At 43.7% G+C, this 21734-nt stretch overlaps 1 protein-coding gene across 3 annotated transcripts; it reads left to right on the forward strand.

The window, feature by feature from the left end:
* The first annotated feature begins 3669 nt into the window (after positions 1–3669).
* LOC110508506 (vang-like protein 2) lies at positions 3670–21716 on the forward strand. 3 transcript variants are annotated; one of them, XM_090225355.1, is made up of 8 exons: positions 3670–3786; positions 16524–16910; positions 17167–17290; positions 17550–18157; positions 18254–18387; positions 18542–18677; positions 18960–19206; positions 19697–21716. In XM_090225355.1, the coding sequence occupies exons 2-8, from the start codon at positions 16840–16842 to the stop codon at positions 19955–19957; spliced, it is 1581 nt and encodes a 526-aa protein (XP_090081481.1). In that variant the 5' UTR covers positions 3670–3786; positions 16524–16839; the 3' UTR covers positions 19958–21716. The 3 variants fall into 3 exon arrangements, with proteins under 3 accessions (XP_090081481.1, XP_021444742.1, XP_021444743.1); XM_021589067.3 differs by lacking the exon at positions 3670–3786 and adding an exon at positions 5153–5942; XM_021589068.3 differs by lacking the exon at positions 3670–3786 and adding an exon at positions 5481–5942 and having other exon boundaries at positions 16591–16910.
* Positions 21717–21734: the final 18 nt, after the last annotated feature.

Here is a 21734-nt window from a genome sequence, read left to right on the forward strand (position 1 = left end):
ACAGTTAAACTTACACGTGACACGTAAGTGTCGCGTGTACACGATGTCAAAGCATGATGTACATGTAGATGTCATGTAAATCAAATCTAATTTTATTGGTCACATACACATGGTTAGCAGATGTTATTGCGAGTGTAGCGAAATGCTTGTGCTTCTAGTTCCGACAGTGCAGCAATATCTAACATGTAATCTAACAATTCCACAACAACTACCTAATACACACAAATCTAAGTAAAGGAATGGAATAATAATATATACATATAAATATATGGATGAGCAATAACAGAGCGGCATAGGCAAGATGCAATAGATGGTATAAAATACAATATATACATATGAGATTACAAATGCAAGATATGTAAACATTGTTAAAGTGGCTTTATTAAAGTGGCCAATGATTTCAAGTCTGTATGTGTTAGTGATGGCTGTTAAACAGTCTGATGGCCATGAGATAGAAGCTGTTTTTCTGTCTCTCGGTCCAAGCTTTGATGCACCTGTACTGACGTCGCCTTCTGGATGGTAGCGCGGTGAACAGGCAGTGGCTCGGGTGGTTGTTGTCTTTGAAGACCTTTTTGAAGACCTTTTTTTTTTCTCCTGGTGATGCATTGTGCAGACCTCACCATCTTCTGGAGAGCCTTGCGGTTGTGGGCGGTGCAGTACCAGGCAGTTAACAGACCGACAGGATGCTCTCAATTGTGCATCTGTAAAAGTTTGTGAGGATTTTAGGTGACAAGCCAAATTTCTTCAACCTCCTGTGGTTAAAGAGGCGCTGTTGTGCCTTCTTCACCACACTATCTGTGTGGGTGGACCATTTCAGTTTGACCTTGATGTGTACACCGAGGAACATAAAACTTTCCACCTTCTCCACTGCTGTCTCGTCGATGTGGATAGTGGGGTGCTCCCTCTGCTGTTACCTGAAATCCACGATCATCTCTTTTGTTGACGTTGAGTAAGAGGTTGTTTTCCTGACACCACACTCCGAGTGCCCTCGCCTCCTCCCTGTAGGCTGTCTCGTCATTGATGTTAATCAAGCCTACTACTGTTGTATCGTCTGCAAACTTGATGATTGAGTTGGAGTCGTGCATGACCACGCAGTCATGGGTGAACAGGGAGTACAGGAGAGGGCTGATCACGCACCCTTGTGGAGCCCCAGTGTTGAGGATCAGTGAAGTGGAGATGTTGATTCCCACCTTCACCACCAGGAGCGGCCCGTCTGGAAGTCCAGGACCCAATTGCACAGAGCAGGGTTGAGACCCAGGGCCTCAAGCTTAATGATGAGCTTGGGCGGTACTATGGTGTTAAATGCTGAGCTATAGTCAATGAACAACATTCTTGCATAGGTATTCCTCTTGTCCAGATGGGATAGGTCAGTGTGCAGTGTGATGGCGATTGCATCGTCTGTGGACCTATTTGGACGGTAAGCAAATTAAAGTGGGTCTAGGGTGATAGGTAACGTGGAGGTGATATGATCCTTGACTAGCCTCTCAAAGCACTTCATGATGACAGAAGTTAGTGCTACGGGGCGATAGTCATTTAGTTCAGTTACCTTTGTTGTCTTAGCCACCATTGTTCCTGTACCCATCTTGAAGCATGTGGGGACAGCAAACTGGGATAGGGAGAGATTGAATATGTCCGTAAACACACCAACCAGCTGGTCTGTGCATGCTTTGAGGACGCGGCTAGGGATGCCGTCTGGGCCGGCAGCCTTGTGAGGGTTAACACGTTTGAATGTCTTACTCACGTCGGCCACAGAGATGGAGAGCCCACAGTCCTTGGTAGCGGGCCTCGTTGGTGGCACTGTATTATCCTCAAAGCAGGCAAAGAAGGTGTTTAATTTGTCTGGAAGCAAAAGGTTGTGGTCCGTAAAGTGGCTGGTTTTCCTTTTGTAGTCCATGATTGTCTGTAGACCCTGCCACATATGTCTTGTGTCTAAGCCGTTTAATTGCGACCACTTTGTCTCTATACTGACATTTCGCTTGTTTGGTTCCCTTGAGGAGGGAATAACTACACTGTTTGTATTCGGCCATATTCCCAGTCAACTTTCCATGCAGTGGTTTGCGCTTTCAGTTTTGTGCGAATTCCGCTATCTATCTATGGTTTTTGGTTAGGGTAGGATTTAATAGTCACAGTAGGTACAACATCTCCTATGCACTTCCTTATAAACTCACTTACCGAATCAGCATATACGTCAATATTATTCTCTGAGGCTACCCGGAATATGTCCCAGTCCGCGTGATCAAAACAATCTTGAAGCGTGGATTCCGATTGGTCAGACCAGTGTTGAATAGTCCTTAGCAGGAGTACATCCTGTTTGAGTTTCTGCCTATAGGAAGGGAGGAGCAAAATGGAGTCGTGGTCAGATTTGCCAAAAGGAGGGCGGGAGAGGGCCTTATATGCATCGCAGAAGTTGGAGTATCGATTATCCAGTGTTTTTCCAGGGTGAGTGCTACAGTCAATGTGCTGATAGAATTTAGGTAGCCTGGTTCTCAAATTTGCTTTGTTAAAATCCCCAGCTACAATAAATGCAGCCTCAGGATATATGGTTTCCAGTTTGCATAAAATCCAGTGAAGTTCTTTGAGGGCCGTCGTGGTATCGGCTTGAGGGGGGATATACATGGCTGTGACAATAACCGAGGAGAATTCCCTTGGGAGATAATACAGTCGGCATTTGATTGTGAGGAATTCTAGGTCAGGTGAACAAAAGGACTTGACTTCCTGTATGTTTTTACAATTACACCATGAGTCTTTAATCATGAAACATATTCCCCAGACCCTCTTCTTCCCAGAGAGATGTTTATTCCTGCCGGCGCGACGCACAAAGATTCCAAGTGGCTGTACCGACTCCGACAGCATATCCAGAGAGAGACACATTTCCGTGAAGCAGAATATGTCACAATCCCTGATGTCTCTCTGGAAAGCAACCCGTGCCCTTATTTTGTCTATCTTGTTATCTAGAGACTGGACATTAGCGAGTAATATACTCGGAAGTGGTGGGTGGTGTGCGTGCCTCATAAGTCTGACCAGAAGATCGCTCCATCTACCTGTAAAAGTTAAGGCATTCGTGGTGAGATCTTTCATTAAAAAACTACAAGCAAACTGACACTGTGTACTGCCGACACGGCAGTTTGACATCTTAGAAAAAAGTTGTCTCCATTGACAGTCCATGTTTATTCATGACGGTATCTAATGGCGTTAGGTGACTTGGTGAGAGGTATCAGTAGCTTCAGTGGCTGAATTCTGGCCTGAATCACTGCCCATTGTTACGACTTCTATAAATGGTGCGGTGGAGGAGTCAAACGCAGAGAGCAGGTAATATCGTACGTGAATCTATTTATTCAAACGACAGAGGAGACATGGACATGCCAACACTAGGCGCATGAAACAACCCATCCAAAATACACAGGACTAAAACTGTCCCGAAAATAATGAGAGAACACTAATACACCAAAATAACAGAGAACAAGCCCGCACAATACCCAGCGGGCCTAGTGCCCTTAAATAGCCTACAAACAACACTAACTCAAAACAGGTGTACCCAATTAAACCCAATAAACAGAAACAAAAGGAAAGGGAATCGATGGCAGCTAATAGGCCGGCGACGACGACCGGCGACGACGACCGCCGAGCGCCGCCCGAACAGGAAGAGGCACCATCTTCGGCGGGATTCGTGACACCCATATGTGTGTGTGCAGTGAGAGCACTTGTTGAGAGAGTGCTAGCAGAGGCAGCTGAGTCATGGAGACAGCAGCACACGAGCATGTCTTGACAACTTTTTACAAGTTGTAGGTAAGCTATTTAGATTGGTCATTATGTAGACACCCTTTTTCCACAAAACATATTAACACACTAGAACTGATATAATGGTAACAAAACGACTTTAGGTGCAATAGGGCTCTTTAGATAAATTCGCTCAGAGGTGGTTTAAAGTAAACTGCATTCTAATGTTGACTTTTCTTATCGATAATATTAAGCGAAGGATTTTACTCATGCTCAGTTCTAGGGTCTGGAGCGCTGAGCGAGTGGAAGTTATGGAACTCCCTCACGTGCGTGTTTTATGAGGAGAAAGTCCACAATGAAAAGTACATTAAATGTGGAGAATGATAGGCTACATTGCATCTGTTGGCCATCAAGTAGGCTTTTAATTTATATGCCATTACAGGCTACTGTAGCCTACCATTTGATACAATAAATATAATGAAATGATGAGATCACTGGAGTCATTGCAAATCAATTTGTGCAACTTGTGTAGCCTACTTGGAGCTGGCAAATGGATTTAATAAATAGCCTATAACTCAGTTTGTTGTTGTAGCCTTGAGTTATTATGCAATTATTAATGGCCATTTTTAGTTAATTAAATTATCAATTGTGATCATGGTCACCGCTCTATCTCAAATGTATCATTCTCCACATTTAATGTCAGTTTCATTGTGGACTTCGGCATGTTAGCTTATCAGGGCCTATAAGGCTACCTGCATCTAGCTCAGCAAACCATGGCAAAGTTGAATTGCAATTATAAACTCAGATTTTTGTCAGTAGCCTATGCCTATTGAAATAACAAGTCAATCTCACAAATAGTCAATTAATAACAAGTAGTCTTAAACATCTGGCACATAATAACAGCACAATTGCCAGCAAATAGCCCAACATTTGTTTTTTGAAGTTCGTCCAAGTGTTTCTTACACAGAGATTTTGGGATCCCCTGTCCAATTTTCATCAGTCAAACTCTCCTGTCGGATTTATCTATAGTTATGCATATGAGCAAACATGATTTATTTAAGTAATAAGGCATGAGGGGTGTGGTATATGGCCAATATACCATGGCTAAGGGATGTTCTTATGCACGACGCAACGCGGACTGCCTGGATACAGCCCTTAGCCGTGGTATATTGGCCATATACCACACCCCCTGAGGTTACAATTATAATCTGGGAGGTTTGAGCCCTGGATGCTGATTGGTTGAAAGCCATGGTATATCAGACATATACCAGGGGAATGACACAAACTAACTTTTTACAATTCTAATTACATTGGTAACTAGTTTATAATAGCAATAAGGCACCTCAGGTATTTGTGGTATATGGCCAATATACCATGGTTAAGGGCTATGAACAGCTCTTAGCTGTGGTATATTGGCCTTATACCACACCTCCTCGGGCCTTATTGCTTAATCATAGCAGGCAAAACAAGTTACATCGACTTCCATTGATGGGAAATTATCTCGAGCGTTTAATAAGGGCGATTTGTCTTTTCTCTTGTGACAAATTCTTAAACTCCCGATAATTATTATTTTGTTGGAAAACATGTTAAAAATGACATCGATATTACTTCTAAATTTGCTGAATAACGTTATGGAAAAGGGGTTTAAATGTGGCAACTCATCTCTTGCTGCGATGTTTTGGGGAGAGTTTCCAGGCATTCTGGGTGGGTTTTCAGAAGATATTTTAGTAAAATTGTAGCTTGACCTGGCAACCCTGTCTACCAGTCAGTCGTGGGGGAAAAGAGGAAAGTGAAAATACCTGAATGTATATTTGGGGATAAGTAGCCATACCCTGTTTTTTGGGCGGGGGGTCGAAAGCGTATTTTTCTGTGTGGATATATATAGTGAACATGTTTGGAAATAATTCACCATTGAAGTAAAGGGGGAATACAATATATATTGCTAGGGTGAGGTTTCATGGTTCCGAAACAAAAGTCGGGAAGAGACTATATTCGCACTCGGTTTTCATTCCAGACCGAAACTGCAGGGAAGTTTAGAGAGGACCCCTGGCGTGATCGGGCCTATTGTTATTTTCACCCAGGCCACGTAGCTACGTGGTTCGAAGAGTTGAATCCTGAGTCCCAACAATTTGTGAGAAATTAGCCAACCCTCATCCCAACGACATGGGAACGAGACGCTGAGAGGACACGTGTGGCTTCAAGCTCTGTGAGAAATTTCGCCGAAGGTTGGTGTTCAATTCAATGTGCATGATCCATTCGTCCAGGGCTTCCCCTTTCGAAAATAAATGGGGGAAAAGATTCGCAGACGGAAAACTGATCATCCATTTGTGCTCGATAGTGACCGGAGAGTCTCGCCCTATTGTTTGCTAACCCTCATAATGGAGGATACATTTATGCTTAGGTCGGATAAAATGGGCATTTATAACTTGTATATATCGTAGTTGAATCTTCGATAAACGTGTTTTGTGTTTGCTAGGTTATTGCTCATTTAGTAACAGGTTATTGTTTCATTCAGGCTTTTGTGGATACACTTCATTTAAATCCCTGTTCCAAACCGACCGGTAATGAAATGAGGCATGCCACTATTTGTTACGAATATAGTTAGCTACAGTGGATCTGATTCAGTTGGTGGCTAAATTACGTGTTTGTAACCTTGTTGCACTTGCAACACTGTAACAACGTAGCAAGATATTAACAAGGACTGCAGATATGCATGTTACAAATTTGTAATCTAGTCTAGAGACTAAAGTGAAACAGTATGTCTACAGTAGGCTACTACAGTAGCCCCAATTATGGCGAATGTTAAGCTTTCACTTCGTAAACTACACAATTACTGAGTTTTGAATGTTTTAGGTTAAACGTTAAGTTAGGCCTATGAAATCAAAATGGTCCTAAACGACCAACTTTGCCACAGCAATCTGCCTACAATATTAATCTTTATTTGCTTATTTGATGCCTATTTTTCTCATGTAATTAGCTTTTGCTAGGGCTAATGTAGAGTTCCCAGTGCAAATGCTATTGTCCCAGCTGCCTGTGGCTCTCAAAATAAACAGGCCCATTAGATTAGAGGCATAGTTGTATTTATTAGACTTTTTTATTTGACTAGGCAAGTCAGTTAAGAACAAATTATTATTTACAATGATGGCATACCAAAAGGCCTCCTGCGGGGATGAGGGCTGAGATTAAAAATAAATTAAATAAAAATATAGGACAAAATGCACATCACGACCAAACACTACATGAAGAGAGACCTAAGATGACAACATAGCATGGCATCAACACATGACAAAACAGCATGGTAGCAACACAACACGGCAGCAGCACAAAACAGGGTACAAACATTGTTGGGCACATCACGACAAAAGAGACAAGTGGTTATTGAGGCAAGACTTTGGACAGTGGTAACCTCAAATCCATACTTGGATATGGTCACAGAAAAATGTATTGGCAACTGAACGGTAAACTGTCTTGCCCCTCTGGTAACAATGTTGTAACAAGCCTGCTTTGTCCAGTCCATAGACTGTATGTTGATTTGGCCACACCTCATCGTTTACATTGTACACACACCTGCTCCACTTCATAGGAGCACTGGGCACAAAGGTTGAGAGTGCAGTTGTCTGTTTTTCGCTGGATTTTCTGTTGTCACTGCAGTTAGCAGTAGGTGGGTGGGGGTGGTGTGTGTGGCCCCCTCATACTCACTAACTCTCTACCACTGTACTGGGCTGTACATGTTTATTTTCACAGTTGCAGTCTTTTGGCTTCATATTACTCATACATGAAGTTACATACCGCATTGCCACAATCAGTTGTTTGGACTTTTCCCCTCCCTCAAACAGCTGGTGAAAGTTTGGATTTCATGAAATGTAGAAACGTTGATTTGTCCAATGGCTTTAAATTGTATTTCTGTGTGGGCATGTAGTTAGAGGTATATCACTTCCTCTGTTTATATTTACCAAGCTCCATTAACCCATTAAGATTTGGACGAGAGGAAGGAGATGTTGTCATTATATTAGGCTAGTAATTGTTAGAGCCATGTGAAGAGAGAGAGAGATGTGTACTCAGAAAAGGTAAAGGCATCTGTGATGCTCACTGTGGGGCAACGAGGCGTGCATGATAGTTTATGCACTGTCAGGCAAGCCCTGCCTTTGGCATTGGCTTATCTGACTGGGTCATTATCTCAAATCCCTGACAACAGGGCCAGATTAGACTTCTACAAGTGACAGAGGTTGATTTGGATATATCATTTGACTTTCATTTGAGGTAGTTACTCAAGGGGCCCGAGTGGGTAATGGGCTTGCTTGTGTATGAATTTTCTACGAGCACTGGCAGATGAATCTGATAGATGCCAGTATACTTGGCAGATGTTTGCATATTTTCCCTATCTACACTATATGGATTAGATTTGCCAGAAGATAATGGCCCTACCGTTACGCTTGTTTACAGGGAGCTACACTGGGGTTGGTTACCACCCATTCATGGTTACCACCCATTTACTATGGTGCCATCTATGTTTGTTTAGATTGGTATGGCTAGGTCTTATATACAGCCGTGGCCAAAAGTTTTGAGAATGACACAAATATGAATTTTCACAAAGTCTGCTGACTCAGTTTGTATGATGGCAATTTGCATATACTCCAGCATGTTATGAAGAGTGATCAGATGAATTGCATTTAATTGCAAAGTCCCTCTTTGCGAATACATTTCCACTGCATTTCAGCCCTGCCACAAAAGGACCAGCTGACATCATGTCAGTGATTCTCTCGTTAACACAGGTGTGAGTGTTGATGAGGACAAGGCTGGCGATCACTCTGTCATGCTGATTGAGTTCGAATAACAGACTGGAAGCTTCAAAAGGAGAGTGGTGCTTGGAATCATTGTTCTTCCTTTGCCAACCATGGTTACCTGCAAGGAATCAAATACCGTCATCATTGCTTTGCACAAAAGGGCTTCACAGGCAAGGATATTGCTGCCAGTAAGATTGCACCTAAATCAACCATTTATCGGATCATCAAGAACTTCAAGGAGAACGGTTCAATTGTTGTGAAGAAGAATTCAGGGCGCCCAAGAAAGTCCAGAAAGCGCCTGGACCATCTCCTAAATTTGATTAAGCTGCGGGATCAGGGCACCACCAGTACAGAGCTTGCTCAGGAATGGCAGCAGGCAGGTGTGAGTGCTTCTGCATGCACAGTGAGGCGAAGACTTTTGGAGGATGTCCTGGTGTCAAGAAGGGCAGCAAAGAAGCCACTTCTCTCCAGGAAAAACATCAGGGACAGACTGATATTCTGCAAAGGGTACAAGGATTGGACTGCTGAGGACTGGGGGTAAAGTCATTTTCTCTGATGAATCCCCTTTCCGATTGTTTGGGGCATCCGGGAAAAAGCTAGTCCGGAGAAGACAAGTTGAGCGCTACCATCAATCCTGTGTCATGCCAACAGTAAAGCATCCTGAGACCATTCATGTGTGGGGTTGCTTCTCAGCCAAGGGAGTGGGCTCACTCACAATTTTGTCTCAGAACACAGCCATGAATAAAGAATGGTACCAACACATCCTCCGAGAGTAACTTCTCCCAACCATCCAGGAACAGTTTGGTGACGAACAATGTATTTTCCAGCATGATGGAGCACCTTGCCTTAAGGCAAAAGTGATAACTAAGTGGCTCGGGGAACAAAATATCGATATTTTGGGTCCATGGCCGGGAAACTCCCCAGACCTTAATCCCGTTGAGAACTTGTGGTCAAACAAAAACCCACAAATTCTGACAAACTCCAAGCATTGATTATGCAAGAATGGGCTGCCATTGACTCTTTGCATCAACTTCATGTAATTGTCAATAAAAGCCTTCGACACTTACGAAATGCTTGTAATTATACTTCAATATTCCATAGTAACATCTGACAAAAATATCTAAAGACACCGAAGCAGCAAACATTTGTGGAAATTCATTTGGCCACAACTGTACACACTAGAGGTCGACCGATTAATCGGAATGGCCGATTAATTAGGGCCCGATTTTCAAGTTTTCATAACAATCGGAAATCGTTATTTTGGACACTGATTTGTCCCCAATTTTTGTTTACACCTTTATTTAACTAGGCAAGTCAGTTAAGGACACATTCTTATTTTCAATGACAGCCTAGGAACTTTGGGTTAACTGCCTCGTTCGGGGGCAGAACGACAGATTTTTACCTTGTCAGCTCGGGGGATTCAATCTTGCAACCTTACAGTTAACTAGTCCAACGCTCTAACCACCTGCCTCTCATTGCACTCCACGAGGAGCATGCCTGTTACGCGAATGCTGTAAGAAGCCAAGGTAAGTTGCTAGCTAGCATTAAACGTATCTTATAAAAACAATCAATTAATCATAATCATTATTTAACTACACATGGTTGATGATATTACTAGTTTATCTAGCATGTCCTGCGTTGCATATAATTGATGTGGTGCGTATCGTTGCTCCAATGTGTACCTAACCATGAACATCAATGCCTTTCTTAAAATCAATACACAGAAGTATATATTTTTAAACCTGCATATTTAGCTAAAAGAAATCCAGGTTAGCAGGCAATATTAACCAGGTGAAATTGTCACTTCTCTTGCATTCATTGCACGCAGAGTCGGTGTATATGCAACAGTTTGGGCCGCCTAATTTGCCAGAATTTTACGTAATTATGACATAACATTGAAGGTTGTGCAATGTAACAGGAATATTTAGACTAATGGATGCCACCCCTTAGATAAAATACGGAACGGTTCCGTATTTCACTGAAAGAATAAACAGCTTGTTTTCGAGATTTATAGTTTCCAGATTTTACCATATTAATGACCTAAAGCTCGTATTTCTGTGTGTTATTATGTTATAACTAAGTCTATGATTAGATAGAGCAGTCTGACTGAGCGGTGGTAGGCAGCAGCAGGCTCGTAAGCATTCATTCAAACAGCACTTTCGTGCCTTTTGCCAGCAGTTCTTCGTTGTGCGTCAAGCATTGCGCTGTTTATGACTTCAAGTCTATCAACTCCCGAGATTAGGCTTGTGTAACCGATGTGAAATGGCTAGCTAGTTAGCGGGGTGCACGCTAATAGCGTTTCAAACGTCACTCGCTCTGAGACTTGGAGTAGTTGTTCCCCTTGCTTTGCATGGGTAACGCTGCTTCGAGGGTGGCTGTTGTCGTTGTGTTCCTGGTTCGAGCCCAGTGAGGAGAGGGACGGGAGCTATACTGTTACACTGGCAATACGAAAGTGCCTATAAGAACATCCAATAGTCAAAGGTTAATGAAATACAAATGGTATAGAGAGAAATAGTCCTATAATTCCTATAATTAACTACAACCTAAAACTTCTTACCTGGGAATATTGAAGACTCATGTTAAAAGGAACCACGAGCTTTCATATGTTCTGAGCAAGGAACTTAAACGTTAGCTTTCTTACATGGCACATATTGCACTTTTACTTTCTTCTCCCACACTTTGTTTTTGCATTATTTAAACCAAATTGAACATGTTTCATTATTTATTTGAGGCTAAATTGATTTTATTGATGTATTATATTAAGTTAAAATAAGTGTTCATTCAGTATTGCTGTAATTGTCATTAGTACAAATAAATGTAAAAAATCGGCGTTGAAAAATCATAATCGGTCGACCTCTAGTACACACACTACCGTTCAAAAGTTCGGGGTCACTTAGAAATGTCCATGAAACCATACATGAAATGAGTTGCAAAATGAATAGGAAATATAGTCAAGACGTTGACAAAGTTATAAATAATGATTTTTAATTGAAATAATAATTGTGTCCTTCAAACTTAGCTTTTGTCAAAGAATCCTCCATTTGCAGCAATTACAGCCTTGCAGACCATTGGCGTTCTAGTCATTCCATGCTCCCTGAAGCTCCTCTCACAATTTGGTTGGCTTGATGGGCACTTCTTACGTACCATACGGTCAAGTTGCACCCACAACAGCTCAATAGGGTTGAGATCCGGTGACTGTGCGGGCCACTCCATTATAGACAGAATACCAGCTGACTGCTTCTTCCCTAAATAGTTATTGCATAGTTTGGAGCTGTGCTTTGGGTCATTGTCCTGTTGTAGGAGGAAATTGACTCCAATTATGTGCCATCCACAGGGTATGGCATGGCGTTGCAAAATGGAGCGATAGCCTTCCTTCTTCAAGATCCCTTTTACACTGTACAAATCTCCAACTTTACCACCACCAAAGCACCCCCAGACCGTCACATTGCCTCCACCATGCTTGACAGATGGCGTCAAGCACTTCTCCAGCATCTTTTCATTTTTTCTGCGTCTCACTAATGTTCTTCTTTTTGATCAGAACACCTCAAACTTAGATTTGTCTGTCCATATCACTTTTTTTTACAATCTTCCTCTGTCCAATGTTTATGTTCTTTTGCCCATTTTATTTTAGTCTTTTCTTTTTATTGGCCAGTCTGAGATATGGCTTTTTCTTTGCAACTCTGCCTAGAAGGCCAGCATCCTAGAGTCGCCTCTTCATTGTTGAAGAATAGACTGATGAGTTTCAGAAGAAAGTGCTTTGTTTCTGGCAATTTTGAACCTGTAATCGAACCCACAAATGCTGATGCTCCAGAAACTCAACTAGTCTAAAGAAGGCCAGTTGTATTGCTTCTTTAATCAGAACAACAGTTTTCAGCTGTTCAGCTAACATAATTGCAAAAGGGTTTTCTAATGATTAATTAGCCTTTTAAAATGATAATCCAGGTTTATCTAACACAACGTGCCATTGGGACACACATTGAAAAATAATAGTGAAAACATCAAAACTCTGAAATAACACATATGGAATCATGTAGTAACCAAAAAAGTGTTTAACAAATCAACAATTTTTCATTTTTGAGATCCTTCAAAGTAGCCACCCTTGGCCTTGATGACAGTTTTGCACACTCTTGGCATTTTCTCAACCAGCTTCATGAGGTAGTCACCTGGAATGCATTTCAATTAACAGGTGTGCCTTGTTTAAAGTTAATTTGTGGAATTTCTTTCCTTAATGAGTTTTGAGACAATTAGTTATGTTCTGACAAGGTAGGGTGGTATACAGAAGATAGCCCTATTTGGTAACAGACCAAATCCATATTATGACAAGAACAGCACAAATAAGCAAAGAGAAATGACAGTCCATCATTACTTTAAAACATGGTCAGTCAATCCAGAAAATGCCAAGAACTTTGAACGTTTCTTCAAGTGCAGTCGCAAAAACCATCAAGCGCTATGATAACTGGCTCTCATGAGGACCTCCACAAGAAGGGAAGACCCAAAGTTCATTAGAGTTACCAGGCTAAGAAATTGCAGCCCAAATAAGTGCTACACAGAGTTCAAGTAACAGACACATCTTAACATCAGCTGTTCAGAGGAGACTGCGTAAGTCAGGCCTTCATGGTCGACTCGCTGCAATGAAACCACTACTCAAGGACCCCAATAAGAAGAAGTCTTGCTTGGGCCAAGAAACACGAGCAATGGACATTAGACTGGTGGAAATCTGTCCTTTGGTCTGATTAGTCCAAATTTGAGATTTTTGGTTCCAACCACCGTGTCTTTGTGAGATGTAGGTGAACGGATGATATCCGCATGTGTGGTTCCCACCGTGGAACATGGAGGTGTGATGTATGAGCGTGGTTTGCTGGTGATTTTATTTAGAATTCAAGGCACACTTAACCAGCATGCTTACCACAGCATTCTGCAGCGATGCGCCATCCCATCTGGTTTGCGCTTAGTGGGACTATCATTTGTTTTTCAACAGGGCAATGACCCAACACGCCTCCAGGCTGTGTAAGTGCTATTTGATCAAGCGGGAGAGCGATGGAGTGCTGCATCAGATAACCTGGCCTCCACAATCACCCGACCTCAACCCAATTGAGATGGTTTGGCATGAGTTGGACCGCGGAGGGAAGGAAAAGCAGCCAACAAGTGCTCAGCATATGTGGGAACTCCTTCAAGACTGTGGAAAAGCTAAATCAAAATCAAATCAAATTTATTTATATAGCCCTTCGTACATCAGCTGATATCTCAAAGTGCTGTACAGAAACCCAGCCTAAAACCCCAAACAGCAAGCAATGCAGGTGTAGAAGCACGGTGGCTAGGAAAAACTCCCTAGCAAGGCCAAAACCTAGGAAGAAACCTAGAGAGGAACCAGGCTATGTGGGGTGGCCAGTCCTCTTCTGGCTGTGCCGGGTGGAGATTATAACAAAACATGGTCAAGATGTTCAAATGTTCATAAATGACCAGCATGGTCGAATAATAATAAGGCAGAACAGTTGAAACTGGAGCAGCAGCAGAGTCAGGTGGACTGGGGACATCAAGGAGTCATCATGTCAGGTATTCCTGGGGCATGGTCCTAGGGCTCAGGTCCTCCGAGAGAGAGAAAGAAAGAGAGAATTAGAGAGAGCATATGTGGGATGGCCAGTCCTCTTCTGCATTCCAGGTGACTACCTCATGAAGCTGGTTGAGAGAAAACCCAGAGGCAATTTTTAAACGAGGGATAATCTACTTGAGAACCATTTTGAATTAAAGTAAAACTTTTGTGTAAGTAAAGCTTTTCGAGGTTTAGTGCTTTTCTATTTAATCTCAGCCCACCCAGTTCATATTCTTCGGCATACATGGACACCTTTTTATTTTCAAGCCCTGGATTTCTAATCCTCTGTTATTTGATCTGCTTTTAATAGCTAGCGTTTCCATGGCTATAGCGAATTCATATGGTGACAGTGGGCACTCTATGTTTAACTCCTCGAGACGGTTCAAAACTCTCAGAAGTATTTACTATTTTACATCTGGGATTACTATACATTACTTGTACCCATTGAATAAGAGACTCACTGAAATGAAAAAAATCCAGGCATTTATATATATAAAATCCAGTCTTACTTTATCAAAGGCCTTTTCAAAATTGCTATAAATACCAGGCCTGGCTTCTTTAGAAGTTTCATGTTGTTCTGTTATTTCTTGTAGTTGTCATATATTATCTCCAATGTATCGTTCATGTAGAAAAAAACTGATCAGGATGAACATTGCCTGGTAAAACCTTTTTTAATTCTGAGTGCTATGCATTACGCTAGTGTTTTGCATCACAACATTGAAGAGGTCTCCCAGTTTTTTTTTCTTTTTTTTTTCTCCCCGATGGGCTGGTTCTTTGTATTTGACATCTGGGATCTTGTTTTAATAATAGTGAAATCAGACCTTCCTGCTGGTTAGGTCTTTATGATATCATGATGTGGCTAAGTGAGGACGGCGTGAGTGTGGAATCACCACGGTCGCCGAGTTCATTGACCGGATCACATGACATATAGGGTTGAAATAAGAAAAGGGAACTCTGTCTCTCCAGCAGACCAAACGTTGATGGATCAGGTGTTCATCATATCGCCAGTATCACAGACAGCCTGTGGGGATTTGTTTTTTGGGAGCTCAATCCCAGAGCATGGGAATACAAACAAGCCACAATGAGCATGTGGGTTCCCTCTGTTTTGCATTATGTATCAGACAATGGTTTTGAAATGCAGGCGGAGTAGACTATACATTTTTGCCCCTGCTTGCTCCATATCCACCACACCCTCCCAGGGCTGCACAGCATGTGATGGGAGCTGAAGTTCAGCAAATGCTCTGGGGCCCTTAGATTTCCATTGGAGGGTACAAAGGCTATGAGTTTTTATAGCATATACAGTGGGGCATTTCCCAAGATGAGGCTCAAGTCAACTTGTGCATGCAAACAGATACACACAGTTGAGAATAGACTGGCAGTTTAATGGAGTTAGTTGTTAAACGTAATGCCCTGCATGCATGGCCATGACTGACTATTGCCCCATATGTGACAAATCAAACTGTCCAATTAACATGGTGAGCCAATACAGTTTCTCGGGGTAGGAGAGGGTGGTGTAAGGTCAATCTCCAATTCCCTCCATCTGAGCACCCTATTTTCATCATCACCAGCAGCGGAGAGGCCCTGTTACCCAGGGGGCCAAGGGAGACCAAGAGGGAATGTGAGATAGGGAAAGAGGGGGCGAGGGCAAACAAGTTTGTGAAAACACAGTAACCCAATATGACTCCATTGTATCAGATCTGTAAGCTTTCCTGGACCTCGGCATCACTGCAGACTTGTTGTCTGTAGAACTACTTGAGGGCCAACCCTGCCTGAGATCTAAAAGCTTGTATTTAACCCGAGAGCTAACATGTCTTCAGTTGCGCAGACGGTCAGGGTCAAATACCCACAAACACTTTCAGGCTATGCCCTACACCCCAAACCCCCAGTACCCTATTCTGCCACCTCTGCTCTCTTGACCCACCCACCCCTAAGGGAGGGCAGCTCCCACTCAGCCCAGTCAAAGCTCCTCTCTGTCCTGGCACCCCAATGGTGGAACCAGCTTCCCTCTGAACTTATGACACTTTTGTGTGTATTTATGTATTTTTTGCTAATATTTGATGCACATGCTGCTATTTCCCTGTTTTGCCTCATTGTCAGGTCGCTCCCCTAAAATAGGTTATTAACCTCAATTGTTCTTACCTGATTTAAATAAAGGTAATAAAAAAATCCCACAGAACAAGCCCCCACCTTCTCCCCACTAGCATTGACTGTGCTGATTGCTACTTTGAGGAAAAATGTACTTACTATGACCGAGACATGTGGTTGTCCCACCTAGCTATTTTAAGATGAATGCACTAACTGTAAGTTGCTCTGAATAAGAGCATCAGCTAAATGACAAAAAATGAAATGTAAAATGAAATTGGGTTGGATTTAAACACCAGATTCGGGATAGGAGTTTGTTTTTGTCACTAATTCCCTTCTCTTTATTTCAGGGCCTGTCCACTTCAACCCGCCCCCCCATCCTACTCATAATCTTATCTTTTCACACCCCCTGTCTAGTCTGTCTTCTCTTCTTCCTACCCTCCTTTTTCTAGTCCATTGTTTCCCCGATTCCATCTGTCTGGTGGGCTCTTCTCCCTGTCCTCTGGCCTCCAGGATAGATTCTCTCAGGAGTAAGGTTGAGCTGCTGAAGCTGCCTCTGGCCCTGTCCACCAAGTCCATCTCCGAGCTCAAGAGCCAGCTGGGAAGAGTCAGGGAACGAGGGGCGGGGGGAGAGGGGCCTGTCAACCCTGTCCACCGACCCGAGACATGGACAACGAGTCACAGTACTCAGGCTACTCCTACAAGTCGTCTCACTCTCGCAGTTCCCGCAAGCACAGGTACCAGAGGGTCAGTCAGTTAACAAAAAACGCACAAGTGAGCAAGTACATTTGAAACTGTCGTTCCACAAATGTTTTAGTGAAACACTTGGCTCAAACGCATTTGTAATATGCACACACATCGATCCATTAGTCGATGGGCACATTGATGAGCAAGCACACACAAAACACATGTACCCCCGGGCCTCGGTTACGCAATGACAGAGGCTTAACACGCTGGACATAACTGTGTGGCTGTCCCGTTTCTTTTATCCAGGGATCGGCGGGACAGACATCGCTCCAAGAGCAGAGATGGCAGCAGCCGTGGGGACAAGTCTGTCACCATCCAGGCCCCCGGGGAGTCGCTATTAGACGCAGAGTCGACCCGGGGCGATGACCGGGTTAGAATCACAACAGTCTCCTCTTCAAATCCTCTACATCTCCGTATTTATTTCTCTCATAATAGGGACATTGTTTTTTCCTGACCTTGTGACTGAACCAGGATCAGGTTATGCGGTCAGAAAAACGTCAGGTCCCGTTAATAATCTTCCCTACCCGTCCAAATCACAACCTCTCTATCCTTTTATATCGCTATAAATCCCCCCCCTCCAATCTCTCCTCCGCGTTTACCTGATGTCCTGTCTCTGTCCCTGTCTGCAGGATGACAACTGGGGCGAGACCACCACCGTGGTCACAGGCACATCAGAACACAGTGTGTCCAACGAGGACCTGACGCGCGTCTCCAAGGAGCTGGAGGAATCGTCTCCTCTGGAATGCAAGCGCTTCCTGGGGCCCGTGCTGGGCGGCTGCCTGGGCCTGTTCGCTCTGTTCACCCCCCTGGCCTTCCTTGTCCTCCCCCAGCTGCTGTGGCGTGAGGCCCTGGAGCCCTGCGGCACGCCCTGCGAGGGTCTCTACGTCTCCCTGGCCTTCAAGCTCCTGGTGCTCCTCATCTCCTCCTGGGCGCTGTTCCTGCACCCGCCGCGCGCCACCCTGCCCCGCTTCTTCGTCTTCCGCTGCCTGCTCATGGTGCTGGTGTTCCTGTTCGTGGCGTCCTATTGGCTGTTCTACGGTGTGCGCGTGCTGGAGCCCCGGGAGAGGGACTACAGGGGCATCGTGGAGTATGCTGCATCACTGGTGGACGCGCTGCTCTTCATCCAGTACCTGGCCCTGGTGCTGCTGGAGGTCAGACACCTGCAGCCTGCCTTCTGCCTCAAGGTGGTGCGCACCACCGACGGAGCTAGTCGCTTCTACAACGTCGGCCACCTCAGGTCAGTGTGTTACGTGTTCGTCTGTGTGTGTGCACTGTGCTGTTCACGTAGCCTCATTGCGATGTTGATAGTATTGAAGATGCTTGTGTGTTCCAGTATCCAGAGGGCAGCAGTGTGGGTGCTGGATCAGTACTACAGGGACTTCCCAGTCTACAACCCTGCCCTGCTCAACCTGCCCAAGTCCATCCTCTCCAAGAAGATGTCTGGATTCAAAGTCTACTCACTGGACGGTAAACAGCATTCTACACCCCCCCCCCCCCCACCCCCCCCCCCCCCCCCTTATCTCTCTACCTTACAGTATCTTTCCATTCAGCTGTCCATCAATCCACCCATCTAGTCATTTGTCCACCCACTCATCCAACTGGCTGATGTATTGATCTACAGAGAACAGCACCAATAACTCCACCAGTCAGTCCCGGGCCATGATCGCTGCTGCGGCCCGCAGGAGAGACAACTCCCACAACGAGTACTACTACGAGGAGGCCGAGATGGACCGCAGGTGCCGCAAGCGCAAGGCCAGGTAAGACCGACAACATCCTGTCTCCCTATACATGTCTAATATGCTTTTTAAAGTGATTAGGGAAAGAAGAACCCTGTTAATGTCCCTGTTCTGTTTGTCTCCAGTCAGTCTTGTTGCTATGTACGTTGCTGGGGGATAACCAGTCCCTTTCATAGTGTATTTCAGGCACAGTTATGATGACTGATGCCACTGCCCATTGAGTTCTCCTGTATCATAGTGCTGTTGCTGATGGTAATAATAACACTAACACTGATCATAATGATTTATTGTGGCGCTGTCCAGGTTGGTAGTGGCGGTGGAAGAGGCCTTCACCCACATCAAGCGTCTCCAGGATGATGACCCCGCAGTCTCGTCCCACAAACACCCCCGTGAGGTGATGGACCCCCGGGAGGCGGCTCAGGCCATCTTCGCCCCCATGGCGCGGGCCATGCAGAAGTACCTGAGGACCACGCGCCAGCAGCCCTATCACAGCATGGAGAGCATCCTCACACACCTGCAGTTCTGTATCACCCACAACATGACCCCCAAGGTGAGCAGAATTGATCATGTTCTCTTGGAGTCTATAATATATCATGCTAAAATAGTGTGACTCTGGGTAAAATATTAGAACGGCTTTTGGGATAAATAGTAGGGCCGGGACGATACCAGTGTTGCAATTTATTTTTTTACCATGACAAAATTTAAAACGCGAAACAGTTTGGTTTTAAAAACCTGCTAAAAGTAAAATATTGTCTGCCACAGCTTGGAAAATAAATACATGTGACTGGATGACAGCATAATTGTATTTGTTTTCAAACATTAGGACTGTCCTAAAGAAGTCAAATCCGCTCTCCTTGCCACAATACTCAAGTGCATCGCTATACTGGTATCCTCCCAGCCCTAATAAATAGCATGCATTTGATCAGATCTTGAATTCAAATTCTAACTTGTACACAACTACTCATCTTCTCTGTACCCATTCACATGTCTTCCTCATTCAGGTTGATTTTGAAAGGCTGTATTTTATTTTGTCTGTCCAGGCATTCCTGGAGCGTTACGTGAGCCCAGGCCCTACCATGCAGTACCAGCGTGAGACTGGCAGGGGGCGCCAGTGGACTCTAGTGAGCGAGGAGCCGGTAACCTCTGCCCTGCGTCAGGGTCTGGTCTTCTCTCTGCGCCGCCTCGACTTCTCCCTTGTCGTCACAGTGCAGCCCCTCCCCTTCCTGCGTATCGGTGAGGAGTTTATCGACCCCAAGAGCCACAAGTTTGTGATGAGGCTGCAGTCGGAGACCTCTGTGTGAAGGGGGGTCAGTGGAGGCCCCTGATCCTACTGGGATACGCAGGGTGCTAGATCATCATGTACTCTCCTATTGAACCATTGTCATGGATGTTAACAGAATGGGATGAAGCTACGATCTTCCAAAGACAGAAAATGGATGCCTTGACCATGTTTTATGACACTGTAAAATTCCCTTACGGTGTTTCTTGTCTGTAGGCCAACTGTCTCCATCAGTTTCCAAAGGAACTACATTCCTGAGCTTGTTGTAACTGAGACTCTGTGTGTTGTAGAGTCTTATTTCATGTATATGTGGCTCTCATTTAATTTTACACTGGCCTTTTCTTTTTTACACAAAAGTTATCATGATTTGGTAACATTGAATGAGTAAATCATTCCTGCCTTGGGACAGCATTCTTACAATGTTTCTCAGACTGACTTTCCTGAATAACCTGTTGTTCCATGAAGCTGTTTTGAATGGACTTGCCTTGTCTCTATCCTGTGTCCACTGTCCTCCACCCATCTCACTCTGACCAGGGACATGTGATTGTATCCTCACTGCAAGTCGTCTGCTGTCATAGCAAATCACCAGATTGTGCCACATTTGTAAAACATTAAAACAAGCACAGTAACAGCCTTACCCATGTGTGAACTACGAAATGCTGGCCGGTGATCTCTGGCAAAGAACCACTTCTCTGACCACTAAACCTCTCGGTTCGAACCCAGATGTACTGTGACTGGCAGCTTAATGTTGCTACTTAGACAACAGTTTGGTGCAGTTCATCTTCTGAGCCACAATATGACTGCCAATCATTTCTATTCAAGCAGTTAGAACTCTAATACCGTACATTTCTGTGAGAACAACCAATGAAAGTTCACAACTGGTTTGACATAATTGATGATATCATCAATGCTAAAGAGTGTCATTCCAGTTTGTTTTTTTTATGCATGCTAGAATTCTGGGTTTAAATACATTTTCTATAAGGTTGTTTTAGTTTTCTATACATGTTTTTTATTAAGTTATAATTCAATTCAAACAAATGTTTTTACTTTTGGAAAAGTGGTGGTGTGTGTGTCTGTGTACAAAGATTTGAATGTTTCTTTATTGATAATAGTAGCTTGTATAGTGTGCTCGATGTTTTTACTCCTGTTCTCCCCGTCTCTGCTTTTCTCACATACACAAAGTTGTGATTGTATGAAGCCCTGTCTTTCATTCTCTGGTCCTGTTAGGAAAAACAATACTGTAAGCCTACTGACGAGAAGACGATTTTAAAACGTAATGGGCTCTTGAGTTTTCATTCAGAGAAAGATGTCGAATTGAAAAGTAATGCCGATGGAGTTTAAACTTCTCTTTCTTACCTAAAACACTTTCTACTCGTTCTTTTCTGGCTATTTGTTTTCCACAGCACCCCATTATTCAACATGACCCTCTAGTGACAACATGCTACCACCCTCGCTAGGAAGTCATTTCTTTCTTGGCCATGTTGTGTATGTGCAGTACCAGTCACAAGTTTTGTCACACCTACTCAGTTTGTCTTTATTTGTACTATTTTCTACATTGTAGAAAAATAGCGAAGACATCAAAACGATGAAATAACACATGGAATCATGTAGTAACCCCCCCAAAAAGTGTTAAACAAATCAAAATCTGTTTTATATTTGAGATTCTTCAAAGTAGCCACCCTTTTTGCCTTGATAACAGCTTTGCACACTCTTGGCATTCTCTCAACCAGCATGTACAACAGGGAAAGTAAATGTAATTTTATTAAACATTCTGGCTTGTAGAGACTATTGTGTCTTTT

Source organism: Oncorhynchus mykiss, chromosome 28 (genome assembly GCF_057628025.1).
Source record: "Oncorhynchus mykiss isolate SJ-2025 chromosome 28, ASM5762802v1, whole genome shotgun sequence".
Classification (NCBI taxonomy): Eukaryota; Metazoa; Chordata; class Actinopteri; order Salmoniformes; family Salmonidae; genus Oncorhynchus; species Oncorhynchus mykiss.

What these genes read in the sequence shown, in the direction of transcription:
- LOC110508506 (XM_090225355.1), top strand. Translation starts at nt 16,840, where the DNA reads ATGGACAACGAGTCACAGTACTCAGGCTACTCCTACAAGTCGTCTCAC. An exon ending in TACAACGTCGGCCACCTCAG is followed by an intron (nt 18,158 to 18,253) that starts GTCAGTGTGTTA and finishes TGTGTGTTCCAG; the next exon opens with TATCCAGAGGGCAGCAGTGT. An exon ending in CAAAGTCTACTCACTGGACG is followed by an intron (nt 18,388 to 18,541) that starts GTAAACAGCATT and finishes ATTGATCTACAG; the next exon opens with AGAACAGCACCAATAACTCC.